This window comes from Oncorhynchus tshawytscha, linkage group LG06, assembly GCF_018296145.1.
Source record: "Oncorhynchus tshawytscha isolate Ot180627B linkage group LG06, Otsh_v2.0, whole genome shotgun sequence".
NCBI classification, from domain to species: domain Eukaryota; kingdom Metazoa; phylum Chordata; class Actinopteri; order Salmoniformes; family Salmonidae; genus Oncorhynchus; species Oncorhynchus tshawytscha.
In genome coordinates this window covers 64,621,238-64,640,915 of record NC_056434.1, presented here as the reverse complement: position 1 = coordinate 64,640,915, position 19,678 = coordinate 64,621,238, and the positions used below count along the sequence as shown (strand labels likewise).

Here is a 19,678-nt window from a genome sequence, read left to right as displayed (position 1 = left end):
AAACATTTGACCCAAGTTAAACAATTTAAAGGCAATGCTACCAAATACTAATTTAGTGTAGGTAAACTTCTGACCCACTGGGAATGTGATGGAAGAAAAAAAAGCTGTGATCAATCATTCTCTCTACTATTATTCTGACATTTCACATTCTGAAAATAAAGTGGTGTTCCTAACTGACCTAAGACCGGGAATTTTACTAGGATAAAACATCAGGAATTGTAAAAAAACTCAGTGTAAATGTATTTGGCTAAGGTGTATGTAAATTTCCAACTTCAACTGTATAGTTGTGCGTGTGTATATATATAGCTGGCAAACATTAGTAGTCTAGTGAATTTCATACACGTGTAACTTGATCACCTCACTAAACACTAGAACCGCTTGGCCTTTCAGCCTATGAGTACCCGCTGCAGAATGTTTCTGGGCGTTTTCCTTTTGCATATGCATCCGATGCATGTCAACCCGCAAGGTGAGCAATCATAAGCACCAGCAGTTGATAAATAGTGCATCAACTTTTGTAAAGGATTAATTGCTTGAAGAAATATGAATAAAAATAAAAGTTATTTGTTTAGATAGAGTCAAGGATATGTTTTGTATAATTCTACGAAGTCCTAGAGAAAACAATTGCCTAATAGCCTATTTTCGTTTCCCTCAAAAAACATTACCGTGTAATCCATTTGATCAACTTTATTTGTGCATGAATAATTGAAAAGGATGAATTCCTTGAAGAAATATTAGTGGAAATACTGTATATTCGTGACAAGATATAAAACAGTAATTTGTTGATTTGTATCATACACTGTATAGACTTCCACAGTATGAGTCATAATACCCATAAAACCTAGAGGTCAAGCAGGGAAATTGTTCCAATCATTTTTCCACAATTCAGTTTTCCCATAGGGGATTTTAGAAACACTTACAATATGGGCTGTGATTCGTTCAGGCTTACTCTGGCGTGACATTTTGATAACTGTGTAAAACTCTCTAAGAAAAGGTGACTTTTATCAATATATTCGTCTCTATTCACTCTCAGATTCGAAAATGCTAATTAGCATCAAAGTAGATATCCAAATATCCCTGCAAGCTCCTGCACATCATCTCTAGCTGACTGACATCTTTGCTAACAGCTAATGTTTCAATTTAAAAGTTGCATTTCACAGTTGCCCTGAATGCATGTACATCACGGTTATTCTTGGAAAAACTGAAATCTGGAAATAGAGCTGCACCTTTTATTTGACAAAGATAAGTGTCATAGAAACGGCAGAATATGCTCCTTCTGATACTATAAAGAAGTCAAAATGTTTTACCTGCATGTGACTCTGAAGGAGGATTTGATCATGTGATTCTCCTTTCCCGGCATCTGTCAATTACAAGATGTGCCCAATTCTTCATGTACAATCTGACATCTGACAGGCTTAATATTGTCACTAAATTTAGTTATGAAGTAAGGGACACAATTATTGCCCATTCATTTTCATTCACTCAGTGAGGACAGAGAGACGTATTAGCGTCTGGCTGGGTACCAACGTCCTACAGCACATTGTCTTAGCGGGTTACGTTCGGAATAGTTGTGAAAGAAAAGCTGTAAAAAGGCTTTAAATACTTTTCTGTTTTTTTATCTGACAAATGAGCAATGTAAAATACAAACATTTTATGAAAAGCCAGGACATACCTTTTTTCATATTTTTGGGCAGATTTTTTAAATTTACAAAATCGAACGTCAGTGGCTGTTGTCCTATGGCGGTTCTAGAGTTAAGTTTTGCTGACGCAGGAGTGACTCACCTCGCTATGCTCCTGTTTTGCTCGTTATGTTTCTTTGTAAACAAATGCCTTAAACAGCTGTTTTGGGTAACCAGTACCGGTAAACTTTACAATGAAAAATGATCTAACAGGCAAAATAATGAATGCAAACTGCTTTATCTATTACATAGTGCACAAGTTATTTTATTTACGGTATTGGAAAATCATACCAAGAGTATTTCAAGAATACCCTGGGATACGGTTATATACAATACACTGCCTAACCCTAGTTGTATTGGTTTAAAGGATAATAAATAAATCAAAACTGTAGTGCACTTTTAATGTTATAAACGTATAGTTATATATAAACGTTATCAAACTAATTAAGGCAAGTTATCACCCAGTTCCGGGGCGGCAGGGTAGCCTAGTGGTTAGAGCGTTGGACTAGTAACCGAAAGGTTGCAAGTTCAAATCCCCGAGCTGACAAGGTACAAATCTGTTGTTCTGCCCCTGAACAGGCAGTTAACACACTGTTCCTAGGCTGTCATTGAAAATAAGAATTTGTTCTTAACTGACTTGCCTAGGAAAATAAAGGTAATTTTTATTTATTTTTTAAATCACCCAGTTCTACCCTATTGTATTACATATAAACACAGTTTATTAGGTACACCGTCTAGTACCGGGACCCCCCTTTGCCTCCAGAACAACCTGAATTCTTCGGGGCATGGAAACTTTGCTCAATTGGTATCAAGGGACCTAACGTGTGCTAGGAAAACATTCCCCACATCATTACACCACCTCCACCAGTCTGTACGGCTGACACCAGGCAGGATGGGGCCATGAACTAATGCTGCTTACGCCAAATCCTGACTCTACTATCAGCATGACGCAACAGGAACCGGGATTCATCGGACCAGGCAATATTTTTCCTCTCCTCAATTGTCCAGTATCGGTGAACTCGTGCCCACTGGAGCCGCTTGTTTTTAGCTGATAAGAGTGGAACCCGGTGTGGTCGTCTGCTGCAATAGCCCATCCGTGAGAAGGACTTATGAGTTGTGAGTTCTGAGATGCTGTTCTGCACACCACTGTTGTACGGTGCCATTATTTCACTGTTTGTGGCCCGCCTGTTGGCTTGCACGATTCTTGCCATTCTCCTTCGACCTCTCACCAAACAGCTGTTTTCGCCCACAGGACTGCCACTGACTGGATATTTGTTGTTTGTTGCACCATTCTTGGTAAACCCTGGACACTGTTGTGCGTGAAAAGCACACAAGGCCGGACATTTCTGAGATACTGGAACTGGTGCGCCTGACACCGACGATCATAAAACGCTCAGTCGCTTAGGTCACTCGTTTTTCACATTCTAACATTTAATCAAACAGTAACTGAATGCCACTTGTCTGATTTTATATTCTATTACACAAATCCAAGTACCGTAGTCACAGAACCTCCCCACACACACTGACTTACTCATGCACCTGAACGTTGCCTTGCAGAGTGCAGCTCTACTGTGTTCTTTTCTCAAGGGAGCATTTCATCAAGCTGTGGAGAGTTATGATAAGATTACATTATTGTAGCTAGACTTAGCTGAGGGGAAATTGAGGCAAAAGAAACAAAAGAGCAGAGTCAGGGAGGACAAATTAACTCATGGTTTCATCACTGTGAACTCTGTGTGACTGATATGTTGCTTCTTGTATCCAGTTAGTTAGCCAACAAGGCACTTCTCTACCTTTTTTGTCTTGCATTTCTAGTTTGTGTCTTTGATCTATAAATATATGTGATAAAGGTATTGGTGTATGTTACGCCCTGACCTTAGAGAGCTGTTTTATTTCTTTATTTGGTTAGGTCAGGGTGCGATGTGGGGTGGGCATTCTATGTTCTATTTTCTATGTTTTGTATTTCTTTGTTTTGGCCGGGTATGGTTCTCAATCAAGGACAGCTGTCTATTGTTGTCTCGGATTGGGAACCATACTTAGGCAGCCCTTTTTCCCACCTGTCTTTGTGGGTTGTTAACTTTGTTTGTGACGCATAGCCCTTAAGCTTCACGGTTGTTTTTGTATTGTTTATTGTTTTTGTCTGCGTCATCCTAATAAAAAGAAATATGTACGCTCACCACGCTGCGCTTTGGTCTACTTCTTTCAACGGCCGTGACAGTGTAACTGTGGTGTTTCGTTATTTACAAGATGTCAGTGATTGACAACAGAGTCTGGGTGTAGGGCGATTCCATGCCAGTGGGAGTGAAAAATATGTTTGCTATCTAAAATTGTTCTGGCAATTTTGTTTTGTTCTGGCAATTCTCACATAGGAATTTCATTTAGAGGAAGGATGTTTAACTTGCTTTTTGCATTTGTACCACCATTTTTGGGTGGTAAATCTTGATAAAATTACCCATTTTAGGTGTTTTTTATACATGCCTCCTGTAAGACCCTATAATCTGTGAACCACACATATGGACTATGTATAGATTCTGAAAAACAAATGTTCACATTAATTTATTCAGTTTTTAAAATATGAATATATAAAAACTATCCTTTTTGATTTTGCTTATATTTATACATATTGTTTGTAACAATATACTCTTCAAAACATGTCAAATTTCCAGTTGGGCTCTCTGGTCCTTTTAATGATATGACCCATTTTATACATAGAAATTGACATTACCTGTTATTAAACAATCACAGCCCTCCTTTCTGATTGCACATTCAGGAAGTCACCAGCAGAGGGAGTTTCCTTTGAATCCATTTTCCCATTCAGTGTGTTGGTGGTACTCATAACATGTATCATACCTTCAGAATTAGAATTAGTAGAGAGTCCACTCTGGAAACGTTATGTACTTGTAGTGTATACTGTTTGGAGCAATATACTCTACCTCTTAAAATGAACCAAATCAAAAAGGGTACTTTTAATGAATGTAAATGAATAAATAATTGTGAAAAATGTATTTCAGAATCACACTATAGGTAGTATAATGACACCAAGATGTTGCCTGTATCACGTGGGATTAACAGATCATTATGTCTCACAGGAGACATGTATAGGTCTAAAATGGGATTACAATGGCCACCTTCATCATGATTTGGTTTGGGATTTCAAATGTAAAAAAATAATTTCGAACATCCCCCCCCAAATGAAGTTGCTAGAACAATCTGTCTGTTTTTTTTGTTGTGTGTGTGTTAAGGGGGTTGTTTACCTCTATGTGTGTTGTGGGCCACCTGCTCAGTGCTGTAGTACATGCTGTAGTACATGCTTTCGTTTCACATCAAAGTCAGGAGTCGGTATCAAAGGAAGGCTAGAGAATGCACTGTAGCCTACAATCTCACAGACCCTCAGACCCTCTGGCTGCTCCCCCCCAGCCCTGTGCCACATCTAAGCAGTGATTCAGTAACTCTGATTCATTATGTCCTGTGTTATGCAGGCAAAGCCGTTCACACTGCAAGCAGCCAACACTGAGGCCTGCTGTCTGTAAGTCACCACTGTCTGTCCTTTATGTGCATGTCACTGTGTATTACAAGAGACCCGAGGAGAGAGGGCCACGTGTTTTAATTATCAGACAAGACCGCGAGAGAGAAAGCGAGCGAGAGAGAGAGACAGACAAATCTCCTCTGTGCCTAGGGTTTGCCCACTGAACTCTTATCACAACCGTGCGTGTGCGCGTTTGAGTCTGGGCACCTGCTTGCTTCGGGTCACTACATCCGGAGTCTGTGTATTGATTGGACTCCCTGAGTTGGGCGTTCTGGTGGGTGGCGGCTCTGTCCGACAGTCAGTTGATTGACAGTTATGTACTAAGGCTTCTAAGGGACAATTTAAAAACACGTTCTAGCCAGTTATTATGCTGTTAGTATATGTGCACAGCTGTAAGATTCGATACACATTTTTGATGTTTTTGTCGTTTTTGTTCGTCATGCCGCACGATTCCTTGTTTTTGTCGTTTTGAAACGTTCGGTAACACATGATGTGACACCCAGCGTCATAACACTGTCATGACACGGTCATAACACTGTCACGACCAACCTGTTGTATTGTTTCTATGGCTGGTGATGATGACATCTCAAAACCCACATTTATTCAAATGTGTTTTTTTTCCCTGCCAAGAGGTTTTCCTTGTAGTTCCTTTAAGTCCTTTGTTGTTGGAATGAATTCTTTACAGTCACGTTTCATCATGTTTGAGACAACTTGTAGAACATCGACTTTATGACACTGTCGAGAAGCATCGTGACCGTCCTGAACATATAAGCCAGATAGACCTACGTACGTACATGCCCTTATGTCGGTCATCAGTCACAAAGATGGTGTCTTGTCCTGCTGCTAAATATGCTCCTGCATTCATCCCAGTCATCCGAAACAGAGCATTGGGGCAGGTGCATGTGTGTGCACAATTACAATGATAAATGTTTAAATATGTTTCGTGACAGTATTATCACCATATTATGACAGCTTATGGCAGCTGTTATGACATGGTTATGACATGGTTATGACATGGTTATGACCGTGTTAAGACGCTGGGTGTCAAGTAAAAGTGTTGCCGAAACGTCTCTATTGTCCTCTTCTGCAGCATAATTTGATTCCAAGGGGTGTATTTAGTCTCCCATGATGCAATGCTCAGCCTAGTTAGCCTGCAGCTTAGTTGGCTATCAAGCCCAGACAAAGCTTCATCTAAATGTACACTGAGTGTACAAAACATTAGGAACACCTGCTCTTTCCAATGTATAGACTGATCAGGTGAATCCAGGTGAACGCTATGATCCCCTATTGATGTCACTTCTTAAATCCACTTCAGTCAGTGTCGATGAAGGGGAGGAGACGGGTTAAAGAAGGATTTTAAAGCCTTGAGACAATTGAGACATGGATTGTGTGTGTGTGTGTGTGCATTTCTGAGGGTGAATGGGCAAGACAAAAGATTGAAGTGATTTTGAACTGGGGTATGGTAGTAGGTGCCAGACGAGTGTATTAAGAACTTCCAATGCTGCTGTGTTTTTCACGCTCAACAGTTTTCTGTGTGTATCAAGAATGGTCCACCACCCAAAGGACATCTGGCCAACTTGACACGACTGTGGGAAGCATTGGAGTCAACGTTGGTCAGTATGCCTGTAGAACGCTTTCGACACGTTGGCTACGAGTGCTTCGCTTCTTCTGCTTTTAAATTGTTGCAGTTCTGTCCTTGAGCTGTTCTTATCTATTAATATTCTACATTATGTCATGTTTAATGCTTTGCGTGGATCCCAGGAACAGTAGCTGCTGCTTTCGCAACAGCTAATGGGGATCCTAATAAAATACCAAATAATCACAACCCAAATTTTAAAAGTGGCAGAGTTATCCTTTCTAAGCTAATTTCCCTGGCTTTGTCTATTTGATGGCTTTGTGTTTGATTTACGTTCCCTGTAGAAGTAGATTGGTTCTGTGCTGGGCTAGTTTTCCTGGCTCCGGTCTCCTCAGTGTACAGAGGCCCATTGTTCTGTAGTGTGGTGTTGTTTGTGGTGTGTGTGTGTGTGTGCGCTTAGGGAGAGAGTGGTGGGTTAAGTCTTCCCCTGTGCGCTCTCTCTCTCTCACTCCCCCTCCCTCCCTCCCTCCGGTCTACTGCTGCCCAGCCATCCGGGGCATGCTATCAGGCACTGCCTCACCACCTCTGCCCTCACTGACCTCTCGGTGCTGGAAGGAAATGCCTCACCCCTTGACTGTGTGCTTGCACAGGCTTGTTTACGTGCGCAGGCATGTGCCATATTACTATCAGTCTCTGCACATAGTCAAGGGGTGAGGCATTTCCTTACAGCCACAATATAAAAAAACATTCACTTTGTTGGCCAGAAACGGTGCTTTGGGCTTACAGATAAAGTTACCTTGATCTGTTAGTGCCACAAACATAATCCACTTTTGAGTTCAGGGTTAAGTGCTCTCGTGGCTTGAGCTGTTAGACAGAAATATGTTTAACTTGTTAATAGTTTGCTCTGAACTATTATGACCGTATCTGTTTTCTCTTTACCACTCTTAAATTGTGAGTGTGTCTGATGTTTGTTTTTTGTGTCATGTGGGAAGGGGGTTCAAACTCCTCTGACGGGGGTCTTCTGGGGAAAGGGGGTGGAAGGGGGGTGTTTGTCAGCACCCCTTTAACAGGCCAACATTGGCTTTGAGGCCCCCTCACTCTCTCCACTGCCAAATTACCCCCATCCAGTCCAGCAATCAGGCCCTGAACCACAGCTAGGCTTGGCAGCAACCCCAACCCGCAAATACTTTGAGCAGTTGAACATGTGCCCTGTATTTAGAGGTAGAGCCCCCCCACACACACACACACACACACACACACACTGTCCAGTAAGACATCAGAGTCCAGTAGGTTCCATTGCTTACGGTATCATGCCTGCATTTTACTCTCTTTCTCACTTCCCATACTGTTTCACAATAGGGTCTTGGGGAAGTCACCAGTTTGCGACTGTAGACCTATACAGTGAAACACTCCTGTTCACCCATGGAAGTCTTATCACAGCCTGTGTGTGTTTGGTGCATATATACATACCAGTATCTTAATGCTCGTTAGTGTCGTGTCAAGGAAGCAAAACACGAAGTGGATTTAACTTGATTAGGAAAACAGCCCTAATGTTGGAAACAAACATATTATTATGTTGTCTGTCATCCAGAGTCACATTTGTTTATTTTCCAAACAATAGCACGCAATATTTTACATAAAGGACCAATGAGTTTGGCCTGCTTCATGTTTCCATTTTTGCCATAGAAAAAATGTTGTGATACTGGTATCGTCCCAGCCCTAATGTTCATACTTCTCTGTGTTGGCGGGCGTGGGTCTCTTTGCTGGGTGGATGTCTAAATGTTTGTTGTCTACAGTATCTAACCCAGTCTCCTCTCTCTCTCTCTCTCTCTCTCTCTCTCTCTCTCTCTCTCTCTCTCTCTCTCTCTCTCCCTCTCTCTCTCTCTCTGTCTCTCTCTCTCTCTCTCTCTCTCTCTCTCTCTCTCTCTCTCTCTCTCTCTCTCTCTCTCTCTCTCTCTCTCTGTGTGTGTAGATGACAGTATTTCGGCAGCGAGTGCGTCTGACGTGCAGGATCGTCTGTCGTCGTTGGAGCTGCGCGTCCAACAGCAGGAGGATGAGATCGCCGTGATGAAGGCGGCGCTGGCCGACGTGCTGCGACGCCTGGCGCTCTCCGAGGACACGGCCGCCACCGGCAAAAAACAGACCAGCACCAAAGGTAGTCAGTCACCTCAGACAACATCCCTGAACTCTCACCGAAACCATCAGTCGCCATCACTGTCACCGATTCTACATGTTTGAAACCCTCTAGAAACCCTACAACGGGACAGTTTTAAACATCATCTCTCCACCATAAGCTGATCACGCACTGTCAAATCCATCGGCACTCGCTTCTGTACAACTTACCGTACCTGTGATCTAGCACTGTACATTCCATTCATCTCCACTTTCCCAAAGGCTCGTTTAGCCCCATTTCCTTTGGATTTCTTCGCCAGGTTGTAGTCGTGAGAGTCGGCTATCTTGTATTCCTCCGCTTGTGTTTACACAAAGGAAGTTCAGCAGCGGAGCCAGAACCTGGATCTGTTAACAGTTTCACTCCGACCTTGACCCCCGGTACAAAACGTTTCCATTCAGATCGCAGCTGTGCAGGCCTATGCGTGTGTGTGTGTGAGCGCGTGCTTGGGGCTCGCGGAAGGGCCCGTTTGGAGTGTTGCTGTGCCTCTCTGGTAGACGGTATTAACCGTGGCACAGCTTATTTTACCTTCACAGACCTTCACAACATGTGCGGACACACTCAATTCAATCACAATCCAGTCTCTCACTGTGAATGAAATCTGTCCATGGGGAATCGATACCGCTCCATTCTCCCACACTATAACCAACTGAGGTTCTCTCTGAGCTCAGTGACAAAATAGAGGCTCATATGCCCAGCCAGCAGTAGGGGGAGGGAATTCCTGTGGCTGTCCCTGTCAAGAATATCATTCCCCGACTAGGCAAGAGAGAAAGAGGGAGCGAGAAAGACAGAGGGAGATTGAATGCACTCTCAGATAGAGGCAGAGAAAGAGATTACATTCTCAGAGAGAGAGGGGGAGAAGGAGAGGGAGAAAATGTGTCGTGCCCAGAGTCATTGGCGAGCGTCTGGGTTCTGTAATCACGCTTCAGTAATAACCACCACCCACTCACCCGTAGCCTGGCTAACTGACTCCAGAGCTGTCCATCTGCACACAATAAGACCATCTGTCTCCCGGGCCTGTGTGTGTGTGTTCACATGCTCGTGTGTGTGTGCGCTCCCTGTGTGTGTGTGTTCTCCCTGTGTGTGTGTGCTCCTTGTGTGTGTGGGCGCGCCCGTGTGTGTGGGCGCGCCCGTGTGTGTGCGAGCCCGTGTGTGTGTTTCTGGCCACGCTCATGCACATGCGTGCACCTAATTGTGGGAAGTCTAACATTATCTGTGTGTGTGGTGACTGGGCAGCCTTGTCCTGACATTTCACTTTCCCTAATGAAACCAATTACTGTACGATCATGTGGAAGTCTCTCTCTTCGGGAAGTGTCTTGGCTGGGAAGCCATGGCTCCTTGATATAGAGAGATCCTGTCCCCATTTCTCTACCTGTTCAGGATATGTCACCATGAAGAGAATGTCTTTCATAAATAAGGCTGCGAGCAGCATTGATGGGGTTCACAGGATGACACAGTGGCAAGTACAGTGGCGGGTACAGTGGTGGGTACAGTGGCGGGTACAGTGGTGGGTACAGTGGCGAGTACAGTGGTGGGTACAGTGGCGGGTACAGTGGCGGGTACAGTGGTGGGTACAGTGGCGAGTACAGTGGCGGGTACAGTGGCGGGTACAGTGGCGGGTACAGTGGCGGGTACAGTGGCGGGTACAGTGGCGAGTACAGTGGCGGGTACAGTGGTGGGTACAGTGGCGGGTACAGTGGCGGGTACAGTGGCGAGTACAGTGGCGAGTACAGTGGCGGGTACAGTGGCGGGTACAGTGGCGGGTACAGTGGCGGGTACAGTGGCGGGTACAGTGGCGGGTACAGTGGCGGGTACAGTGGCGGGTACAGTGGCGAGTGGCGGGTACAGTGGCGGGTACAGTGGCGGGTACAGTGGCGAGTACAGTGCAGCCATATTTGAACATTAAAGGACTTTAATGAGGCTAAATGCAGTGGTTTGTGGATCAACTAATGATGAGTTGGACATATTTTGTCTGAAAACGATTTGCCAGAAAATGAGTCGCCAGTTATTGTTGCCCGTGGTGAACATCTATCTAAAAGACCTTATCGAAGTTGATAAATACAGTTAAACTGGTATACTCTTGCAGATAATTATCAACTTGATTGTACAGTAATATTATCATACTAATCAGGAATAGTACATATATACACTGCTCAAAAAAATAAGGGGAACACAAAAATAACACATCCTAGATCTGAATGAATGAAATATTCTTATTGAATACTTTTTTCTTTACATAGTTGAATGTGCTGACAACAAAATCACAAAAATTATCAATGGAAATCAAATTTATCAACCCATGGAGGTCTGGATTTGGAGTCACACTCAAAATTAAAGTGGAAAACCACACTACAGGCTGATCCAACTTTGATGTAATGTCCTTAAAACAAGTCCAAATGAGGCTCAGTAGTGTGTGTGGCCTCCATGTGCCTGTATGACCTCCCTACAATGCCTGGGCATGCTCCTGATGAGGTGGCGGATGGTCTCCTGAGGGATCTCCTCCCAGACCTGGACTAAAGCATCCGCCAACTCCTGGACAGTCTGTGGTGCAACGTGGCGTTGGTGGATGGAGCGAGACATGATGTCCCAGATGTGCTCAATTGGATTCAGGTCTGGGGAACGGGCGGGCCAGTCCATAGCATCAATGCCTTCCTCTTGCAGGAACTGCTGACACACTCCAGCCACATGAGGTCTAGCATTGTCTTGCATTAGGAGGAACCCAGGGCCAACCGCACCAGCATATGGTCTCACAAGGGGTCTGAGGATCTCATCTCGGTACCTAATGGCAGTCAGGCTACCTCTGGCGAGCACATGGAGGGCTGTGCGGCCCCCCAAAGAAATGCCACCCCACACCATGACTGACCCACCGCCAAACCGGTCATGCTGGAGGATGTTGCAGGCAGCAGAACGTTCTCCACGGCGTCTCCAGACTCTGTCACGTCTGTCACATGTGCTCAGTGTGAACCTGCTTTCATCTGTGAAGAGCACAGGGCGCCAGTGGCGAATTTGCCAATCTTGGTGTTCTCTGGCAAATGCCAAACGTCCTGCACGGTGTTGGGCTGTAAGCACAACCCCCACCTGTGGACGTCGGGCCCTCATACCACCCACATGGAGTCTGTTTCTGACCGTTTGAGCAGACACATTCACATTTGTGGCCTGCTGGATGTCATTTTGCAGGGCTCTGGCAGTGCTCCTCCTGCTCCTCCTTGCACAAAGGTGGAGGTAGCGGTCCTGCTGCTGGGTTGTTGCCCTCCTACGGCCTCCTCCACGTCTCCTGGTGTACTGGCCTGTAGCGCCTCCATGCTCTGGACACTATGCTGACAGACACAGCAAACCTTCTTGCCACAGCTCGTATTGATGTTCCATCCTGGATGAGCTGCACTACCTGAGCCACTTGTGTGGGTTGTAGACTCTGTCTCATGCTACCACTAGAGTGAAAGCACCGCCAGCATTCAAAAGTGACCAAAACATCAGCCAGGAAGCATAGGAACTGAGAAGTGGTGACCTGCAGAACCACTCATTTATTGGGGGTGTCTTGCTAATTGCCTACAATTTCCACCTGTTGTCTATTCCATTTGCACAACAGCATGTGAAATGTATTGTCAATCAGTGTTGCTTCCTAAGTGGACAGTTTGATTTCACAGAAGTGTGATTGACTTGGAGTTACATTGTGTTGTTTAAGTGTTCCCTTTATTTTTTTGAGCAGTGTGTGTATATATATATATATATATAGTATAAAATCACAATGAGGTACACAATTGAAAGTGTAAAAGACCCGAAAGAGAAGTACCGGTACAAAGTAGTTGGTCTACCCCTTTAACGTTGCAGACCTGGCACTACTGCTGAAGTATGTCAGGCTGAATGCAGCCCACCAAACACAAGATACGCACTGACACCTGCTCCTCACTCACAATGTTACATTTCTTCTGATCAGAGAAACCTAGCTGCTCGCGGGGCCGTGGCGATCTTATCTCCAAGGAAAAAAAACCTTCTGTTCAGAGGAACCCACAGCGTGCAGGGATGTGGACGCTATCTAACTGGTCTCCTTGTGAAAAATGCATAGAGGAAGCGGTTACTGCCCAGGACAGTTGGCAATAAGTCCCAAATCTAGAAACTACTGAGATTATTTACACTACCTCGCTAGCTCGTAGAGGGATAAATGGCTTGGGCACACAGTCCTCGCGGAAAACAACCTGCTGGTGATAGCTACCCGTCCAATTTAGATCGTTTACTGACAGGCTAGCTAGCAAATGACAACTCCCGAGAGAACTACAACTCACTCACTCAACTTTACATCAACGATCACATCCTACTAAATAGTGCACGCAACTAACCAACTCTGGCTGGTAAGGTTGGAAAATTAAACGATTGGGGGATTGTTTTAAAACATATGTACAAAAGTTTGCATTCGCCTTTGCCACTCTCAAATTCTCCTGAGCTCCAACTTCCTTCCCCTGGCTATCCGTATTCGTCCCGCTACCTCCCCTTGCATTCCGTCCGATTGGCCGATGAAGTGGACACTTCTGATGACATATCATGACGTCTGACGAGTATACACTTGCAGGGCGAGGGAGGAAGGAATGATTTTTAAATGGACCACCCTTGGCTGGAAATTGGTCACTTGTGTGTGCTAAACTCAGTAAAAAAAGAAGCGTCCTCTCACTGTCAACTGCGATTATTTTCAGCAAACTTGTGTAAATATTTGTCTGAACATAACAAGATTCAACAACTGAGACATAAACTGAACAAGTTCCACAGACATGTGACTAACAGAAATGGAATGATGTGTCCCTGAACAAAAGTAACAGTCAGTATCTGGTGTGGCCACCAACAGCATTAAGTACTGCAGTGCATCTCCTCCTCATGGACTGCACCAGATTTGTCAGTTCTTGCTGTGAGATGTTACCCCACTCTTCCACCAAGGCACCTGCAATTCTGGGGGGAATGGCCCTAGCCCTCACCCTCCGATCCAACAGGTCCCGGACGTGCTCAATGGGATTGAGATCCGGGCTCTTCGCTGGCAATGGCAAAACACTGACATTCCCGTCTTGCAGGAAATCACGCACAGAACGAGCAGTATGGCTGGTGGCATTGTCATGCTGGAGGGTCATGTCAGGATGAGCCTGCAGGAAGGATACCACATGAGGGAGGAGGATGTCTTCCCTGTAACACACAGCGTTAAGATTTCCTGCAATGACAACAAGCTCAGTCCGATGATGCTGTGACACACCGCCCAAGAACATGACGGACCATCCACATCCAAATCGATCCCGCTCCAGAGTACAGGCCCCAGTGTAACGCTCATTCCTTTGACGATAAACGCGAATCCGACCATCACCCCTGGTGAGACAAAACCGCGACTCGTCAGTGAAGAGCACTTTTTGCCAGTCCTGTTTGGTCCAGCGACGGTGGGTTTCTGCCCATAGATGACATTGTTGCCGGTGATGTCTAGTGAGGAACTGCCTTACAACAGGCCTACAAGCCTGTTGTACAAGCCTCTCAGCCTATTGCGGACAGTCTGAGCACTAGTGGAGGGATTGTGCGTTCCTTGTGTAACTCGGGCAGTTGCTGTTGCCATCCTGTACATGTCCCGCAGGTGTGATGTTCGGATGTACCTAACAGGTGGCGTTACACGTGGTCAGCCACTGCGAGAATGATCAGCTGTCTGTCCTGTCTCGCTGTAGCGCTGTCTTAGGCGTCTCACAGTACGGACATTGCAACTTATTGCCCTGGCCAGATCAGCAGTCCTCATGCTTCCTTGCATGCGGCATGCCTAAGGCACGTTCACACGGAAGAGCAGGGACCCTGGGCATCTTTCTTTCTGTGTTTTTCAGAGTCAGTAGAAAGGCCTCTTTTGTGTCCTAAGTTTATAAGCTGTTAGTGTCTTAATGACCATTCAACAGGTGCATGTTCATTAATTGTTTATGGTTCATTGAACAAGCATGGTAAACAGTGTTTACACCCTTTACAATGAAGATTTGTGAAGTTATTTGGATTTTTATAATTATTAATATACACCTATTGTATGATAGCTTGCAAATTAACTAACTACAATGTTAGCTTGCCTAGCTGGAACTTCTGAAGAAGGGAAATGTTTTATTTCTACAATTTCCAAAAGACAACCAAACAAAAACATCATTGCTTTTTACAAGACGTGTTTATGCCGTCATGTGATTTAGTAGCACAATTTCTAGCTTATTTGCATTCGTTTTTACTTCCACTTGCATGTTGACTTCTCCATTGATGATGTTTAAGTTTTTGCAGACTTTTCTTAGTGGGTGTACAATCATCGCGAATTGATTTATGGGGAGTTTCAGGCCATGGGGTGAACATAATTGTACACTCGCAAAGCCCACTAAAAACAAGGGCTAAGGGGCTTATGTTGCAAACTTCTCTTGCATTTAAAAAGTGCCTTACTATATAAAAAAAGGCAAAAAAAACCCAGAACCCTTTACTGTATGAATGGTAGGATTGGAGTAGGGCTGTTGTGGTGACTGTATTACCACCACACCGGCAGTCATGAGTCCCGGCCCATGACTGCAGTAAAATTTCCACGTGACCTTTCAGTCACGGTAATCCCCTTTTTATGCACTCTGGCCATGCTTTGGTAGTACCCAACTGGCTAACTACCATCAGGTCCTAATGGCCTGGTACTCAGGGCTCTATTGTTACCGTCAGGTCCTAATGGCCTTATACTCAGGTCTCTATTGTTACCGTCAGGTCCTAATGGCCTTATAGTCAGGGCTCTATTGTTACCGTCAGGTCCTAATGGCCTTATACTCAGGTCTCTATTGTTACCGTCAGGTCCTAATGGCCTTATAGTCAGGGCTCTATTGTTACCGTCAGGTCCTAATGGCCTTATACTCAGGGCTCTATTGTTACCGTCAGGTCCTAATGGCCTTATAGTCAGGGCTCTATTGTTACTGTCAGGTCCTAATGGCCTGGTACTCAGGTCTCTATTGTTACCGTCAGGTCCTAATGGCCTTATACTCAGGTCTCTATTGTTACCGTCAGGTCCTAATGGCCTTATACTCAGGGCTCTATTGTTACCGTCAGGTCCTAATGGCCTGGTACTCAGGGCTCTATTGTCCCTCTAACCACTAACATCAATGCAAATACAATGGAAAATCACATCAGAACAGTAGGCCTATCATACTTTTAAAACAGTGTAAAACATGGTTGTGATGGATGCTGTTTTAAAGCCTAACACAACGAAATGGACAGCACTTTCTACGGTGACGATTCAATCCAAATGCTTATGAGCCCAAGCCCGAAAAAACCCTGAATTAAAATGATGATTGTGATACAATACATTGCCTACATATTATGCATGGGGAAGGAAAACATAAAACGAAACTGATTTAAGATGTCTTTATCCATAATTGGTCTAAGTAATCTCAAGTAATCGCAGTTGAGTGTGGACTGTATTGTTATGCATACTGGATGGACTGGTTACTTTATGCTACACTCCAAACTTTCTATCCTTGAGTCGGGGAGAGGTCATATAGCCCTAGGTGATGTTGTTGTTTCATTGATTATGCAGGGCGGCTTAAGGTTTGCCTACAGTTAGTGAATTTGCATTTGATTTTGAATATCCTAGTAATCAGGATTTTTTTCATATTTTCGTAATGAAGTGAGTGACACATTACCTTGATCTGTGCAGAATGTCTCACCACCATGCGTTTCCATCTCCGCTCTCTCCTATATTCCTTTCTTCAGTGCGTAGACGGTTTTGTGAAATATGTTTCGTGTCACACACCTGTCCCGAACAGATTTCACTTGTTTCCTTAAATTAAGCACCGGGTAGGTACATGAACAAGATCTGAGAGCCCATGGCATGCAAATGTATAACAAAAAAAATAAAAACCGTATTTACATAAGTATTCAGACCCTTTGCTATGAGACTCAAAATTGAGTTCCGGTGCATCCTGTTTCCATTGATCATCCTTGATGTTTCTACAACTTCATTGGAGTCCACTTGTGGTAAATTCAATTTGTTGGACATGATCTGAAAAGGCACACACATGTCTATATAAGGTCCCACAGTTGACAGTGCATGGTGACAGAGCAAAAACCAAGCCATGAGGTTGAAGGAATTGTCCGTAGAGCTCTGAGACAGGATTGTGTCAAGGCACAGATCTGTGGAAGGGTACCAACAAGATTGGACTCTTTGGCCTGAATGCGTCTGGAGGAAACCTGGCACCATGCCTACGGTGAAGCATGGTGGTGGCAGCATCATGCTGTGGGGATGTTCTTCAATGTAGGCGGTCATTGTATATAAGAATTTGTTCTTAACTGACTTGCCTGGTTAAATAAAGTTAAGTAAATAAAAAATAAAATGTGTCAGGGACTGGGAGACTAGTCAGGGTCAAGGGAAAGATGAACAGAGCAAAGTACTGAGAGATCCTTGATGAAAACCTGCTCCAGAGCGCTCAGAACCTCAGACTGGGGCGAAGGTTCATCTTCCAACAAGACAACGACCCTAAACACACAGCCAAGCCAATGCTGGAGTGGCTTCGGGACAAGTATCTGAATGTCCTCGAGTGGCCCAGCCAGAGCCCGGACTTGAACCCGATCGAACATCTCTGGAGAGACCTGAAAATAGCTGTGCAGTGACTCTCCCCATCCAACCTGACAGAGCTTGAGAGGATCTGCAGAGAAGAATGGGAGAAACTCCCAAATACAGGTGTGCCAAGCCTGCAGCATCATACCCTAGAAGACTCAAGGCTGTAATTGCTGCCAAAGGTGCTTCAACAAAGTACTCAGTAAAGGGTCTGAATAATTATGTAAATGTTATATTTAAGTTTTGTAGTTTTTAAAAATGTGCAAAAATGTATAGAAACCTGTTTTTGCTTTGTCATTATGAGTGTTGTGTGTAGATGGATGAATAAAAAAAAAATATTTAATCAATTTTAGAATAAGTCTGTAACATAGCAAAATGTGCAAAAATTGAAGGGGTCTGAATATTTTCTGAATGCACTGTACAGAGGGCATGTCTTTTTTTCTCCTGTCCCTGTTCCTGCCCATTTAATAATGGCCATTCTAAATCAAAACTAATTTGACATATTAGTGAAGACCAGATTAAATTGAGAATAGTCTGATGGGTGAAAATATGACCACTTGATGAGAGAACAGCTGTGCCGCCTGAGGCAAGGAACGGAGCGCAGGCTTTTTTTTTTGGCTACTTGCTCAAATCCTCAATAGACTGTAGTCGAACCATGCAGCCCATATACGTTTTGATTTCTAAGACATTCTGAGGTTTGTATCATTCACTACTAAAGTTGCCTTTATATATAGACTACAGGACCTTTGTGGTTTTCACATGGCGGGGCAAGGGCAAAGCTATGGGTGGGCATAGGCCCACCCTCTTGGGAGCCAGGACATGGGCTGGCGTGGTTACAAGTGGGCTGCGGTTGTGAGACCGGTTGGACATACTGCCAAAATCTCTAAAACGACAATGGAGGCGGCCTATGATAGAGAAATTGACATAAAATTCTCTGGCAACAGCTCTGGTGGATATTCCTGCAGTCAGCATGCCAATTGCATGCTCCCTCAAAACCTAAGGTATCTGCAGTATTGTATTGTGTGACAAAACTGCACATTTTTGAGAGGCCTTTTTATTGTCCCCAGCACAGGGTGCACCTGTGTAATGATCATGCGGTTTAATCAGCTTCTTGATATGCCCCACCTGAGAGAGAGATGTTTTTTTGTGCGTATGCAACATTTCTGGGATCTTTTATTTCAGCTCATGAAACATGGGGCCAACACTTTAAATCTTGCGTTTTATGTTTTGGTTCAGTATGGATGTTCCAAAGGCATCAGCGGCTTGTATGTGGGGAGGCCTGGAGATGCTGAACGTGTTCATGTTAATTAACGATCAGTTACCGTGAGGCCGGCAGTCTTTTCCATGACAAATAACCGGCTGACAAAATGTAATGACCGCCACAGCCCTAATTGAAGTGCTCACCCTGTGTCAACCTTGCTTAGCCTTTTCGTTGCACATCCCTCTATCCATCATCCGTCTCTCCTCCCTCACACCCTCTGATCCCTCGTTCCGGTCAGCTCTCCATTCGGCTGGTCACCTTTTTATCTCATTATGACATCACTCTCCTATTTAATACCATCTATTGCCATAGCGATGGCTCCTGGCAACCCCCGCTGTGTGTGTGTGTGTCCTATTGTAGTGGGATAGTCAGCACTCCTGGGAAATGTACATGGATGCAATTAAGAGGTTATTGAGCTGATGTTACAGCACTGGTAGTTTGGCACGTACAACAGTGGTGCTCTGAATATTTCAGCTCTGTCGTCCTGCTCTCTCAGTGACGTGGGCAGTAATCCGGGACTGAAGCAGACAGGAAGCAAAGGAAATCACGTGGTTCAGTTCAGTTTCTCTTCAGACACCCATGCTCTGACTGCTCTGACTGCAAGGCCAACTCTGCAAACCACCTCCGCCCCACATACACACACTTGGAGCAGGCACAACCCCCCCCCCTCCCCCAAACAGGACCCCTTCCTGCTCCTGAGACCCCCGTTTCCTTAATCAACTACCAGAAATCTCTTCCTCTCTTTCTGTCTATTGTTCAGACTTTCTTTCCCCTCTACTACGTACATTTTGGGGTTTTATCAGACATCTGATAATCTGACATTTTTGGGGGTTTTAGGCTGGGTTTCTGTACAACACTTAGCGACATCAGCTGATGTAAGAAGGGCTTTATAAATCCATTTGATTGATC

The 19,678-nt window shown here is 44.5% G+C and overlaps 1 protein-coding gene across 3 annotated transcripts in view; it reads left to right on the top strand.

The window, feature by feature from the left end:
* LOC112253520 (echinoderm microtubule-associated protein-like 4) overlaps nt 1-19,678 on the top strand; it is a 118,202-nt gene that overhangs the window by 68,678 nt on the left and 29,846 nt on the right. For all 3 annotated transcript variants that reach the window (XM_042323503.1, XM_042323504.1, XM_042323502.1), the window contains exon 2: nt 8,748-8,930. In XM_042323503.1, coding sequence (XP_042179437.1) covers nt 8,748-8,930 — 183 coding nt within the window. The remainder of the gene's footprint in view (nt 1-8,747; nt 8,931-19,678) is intronic.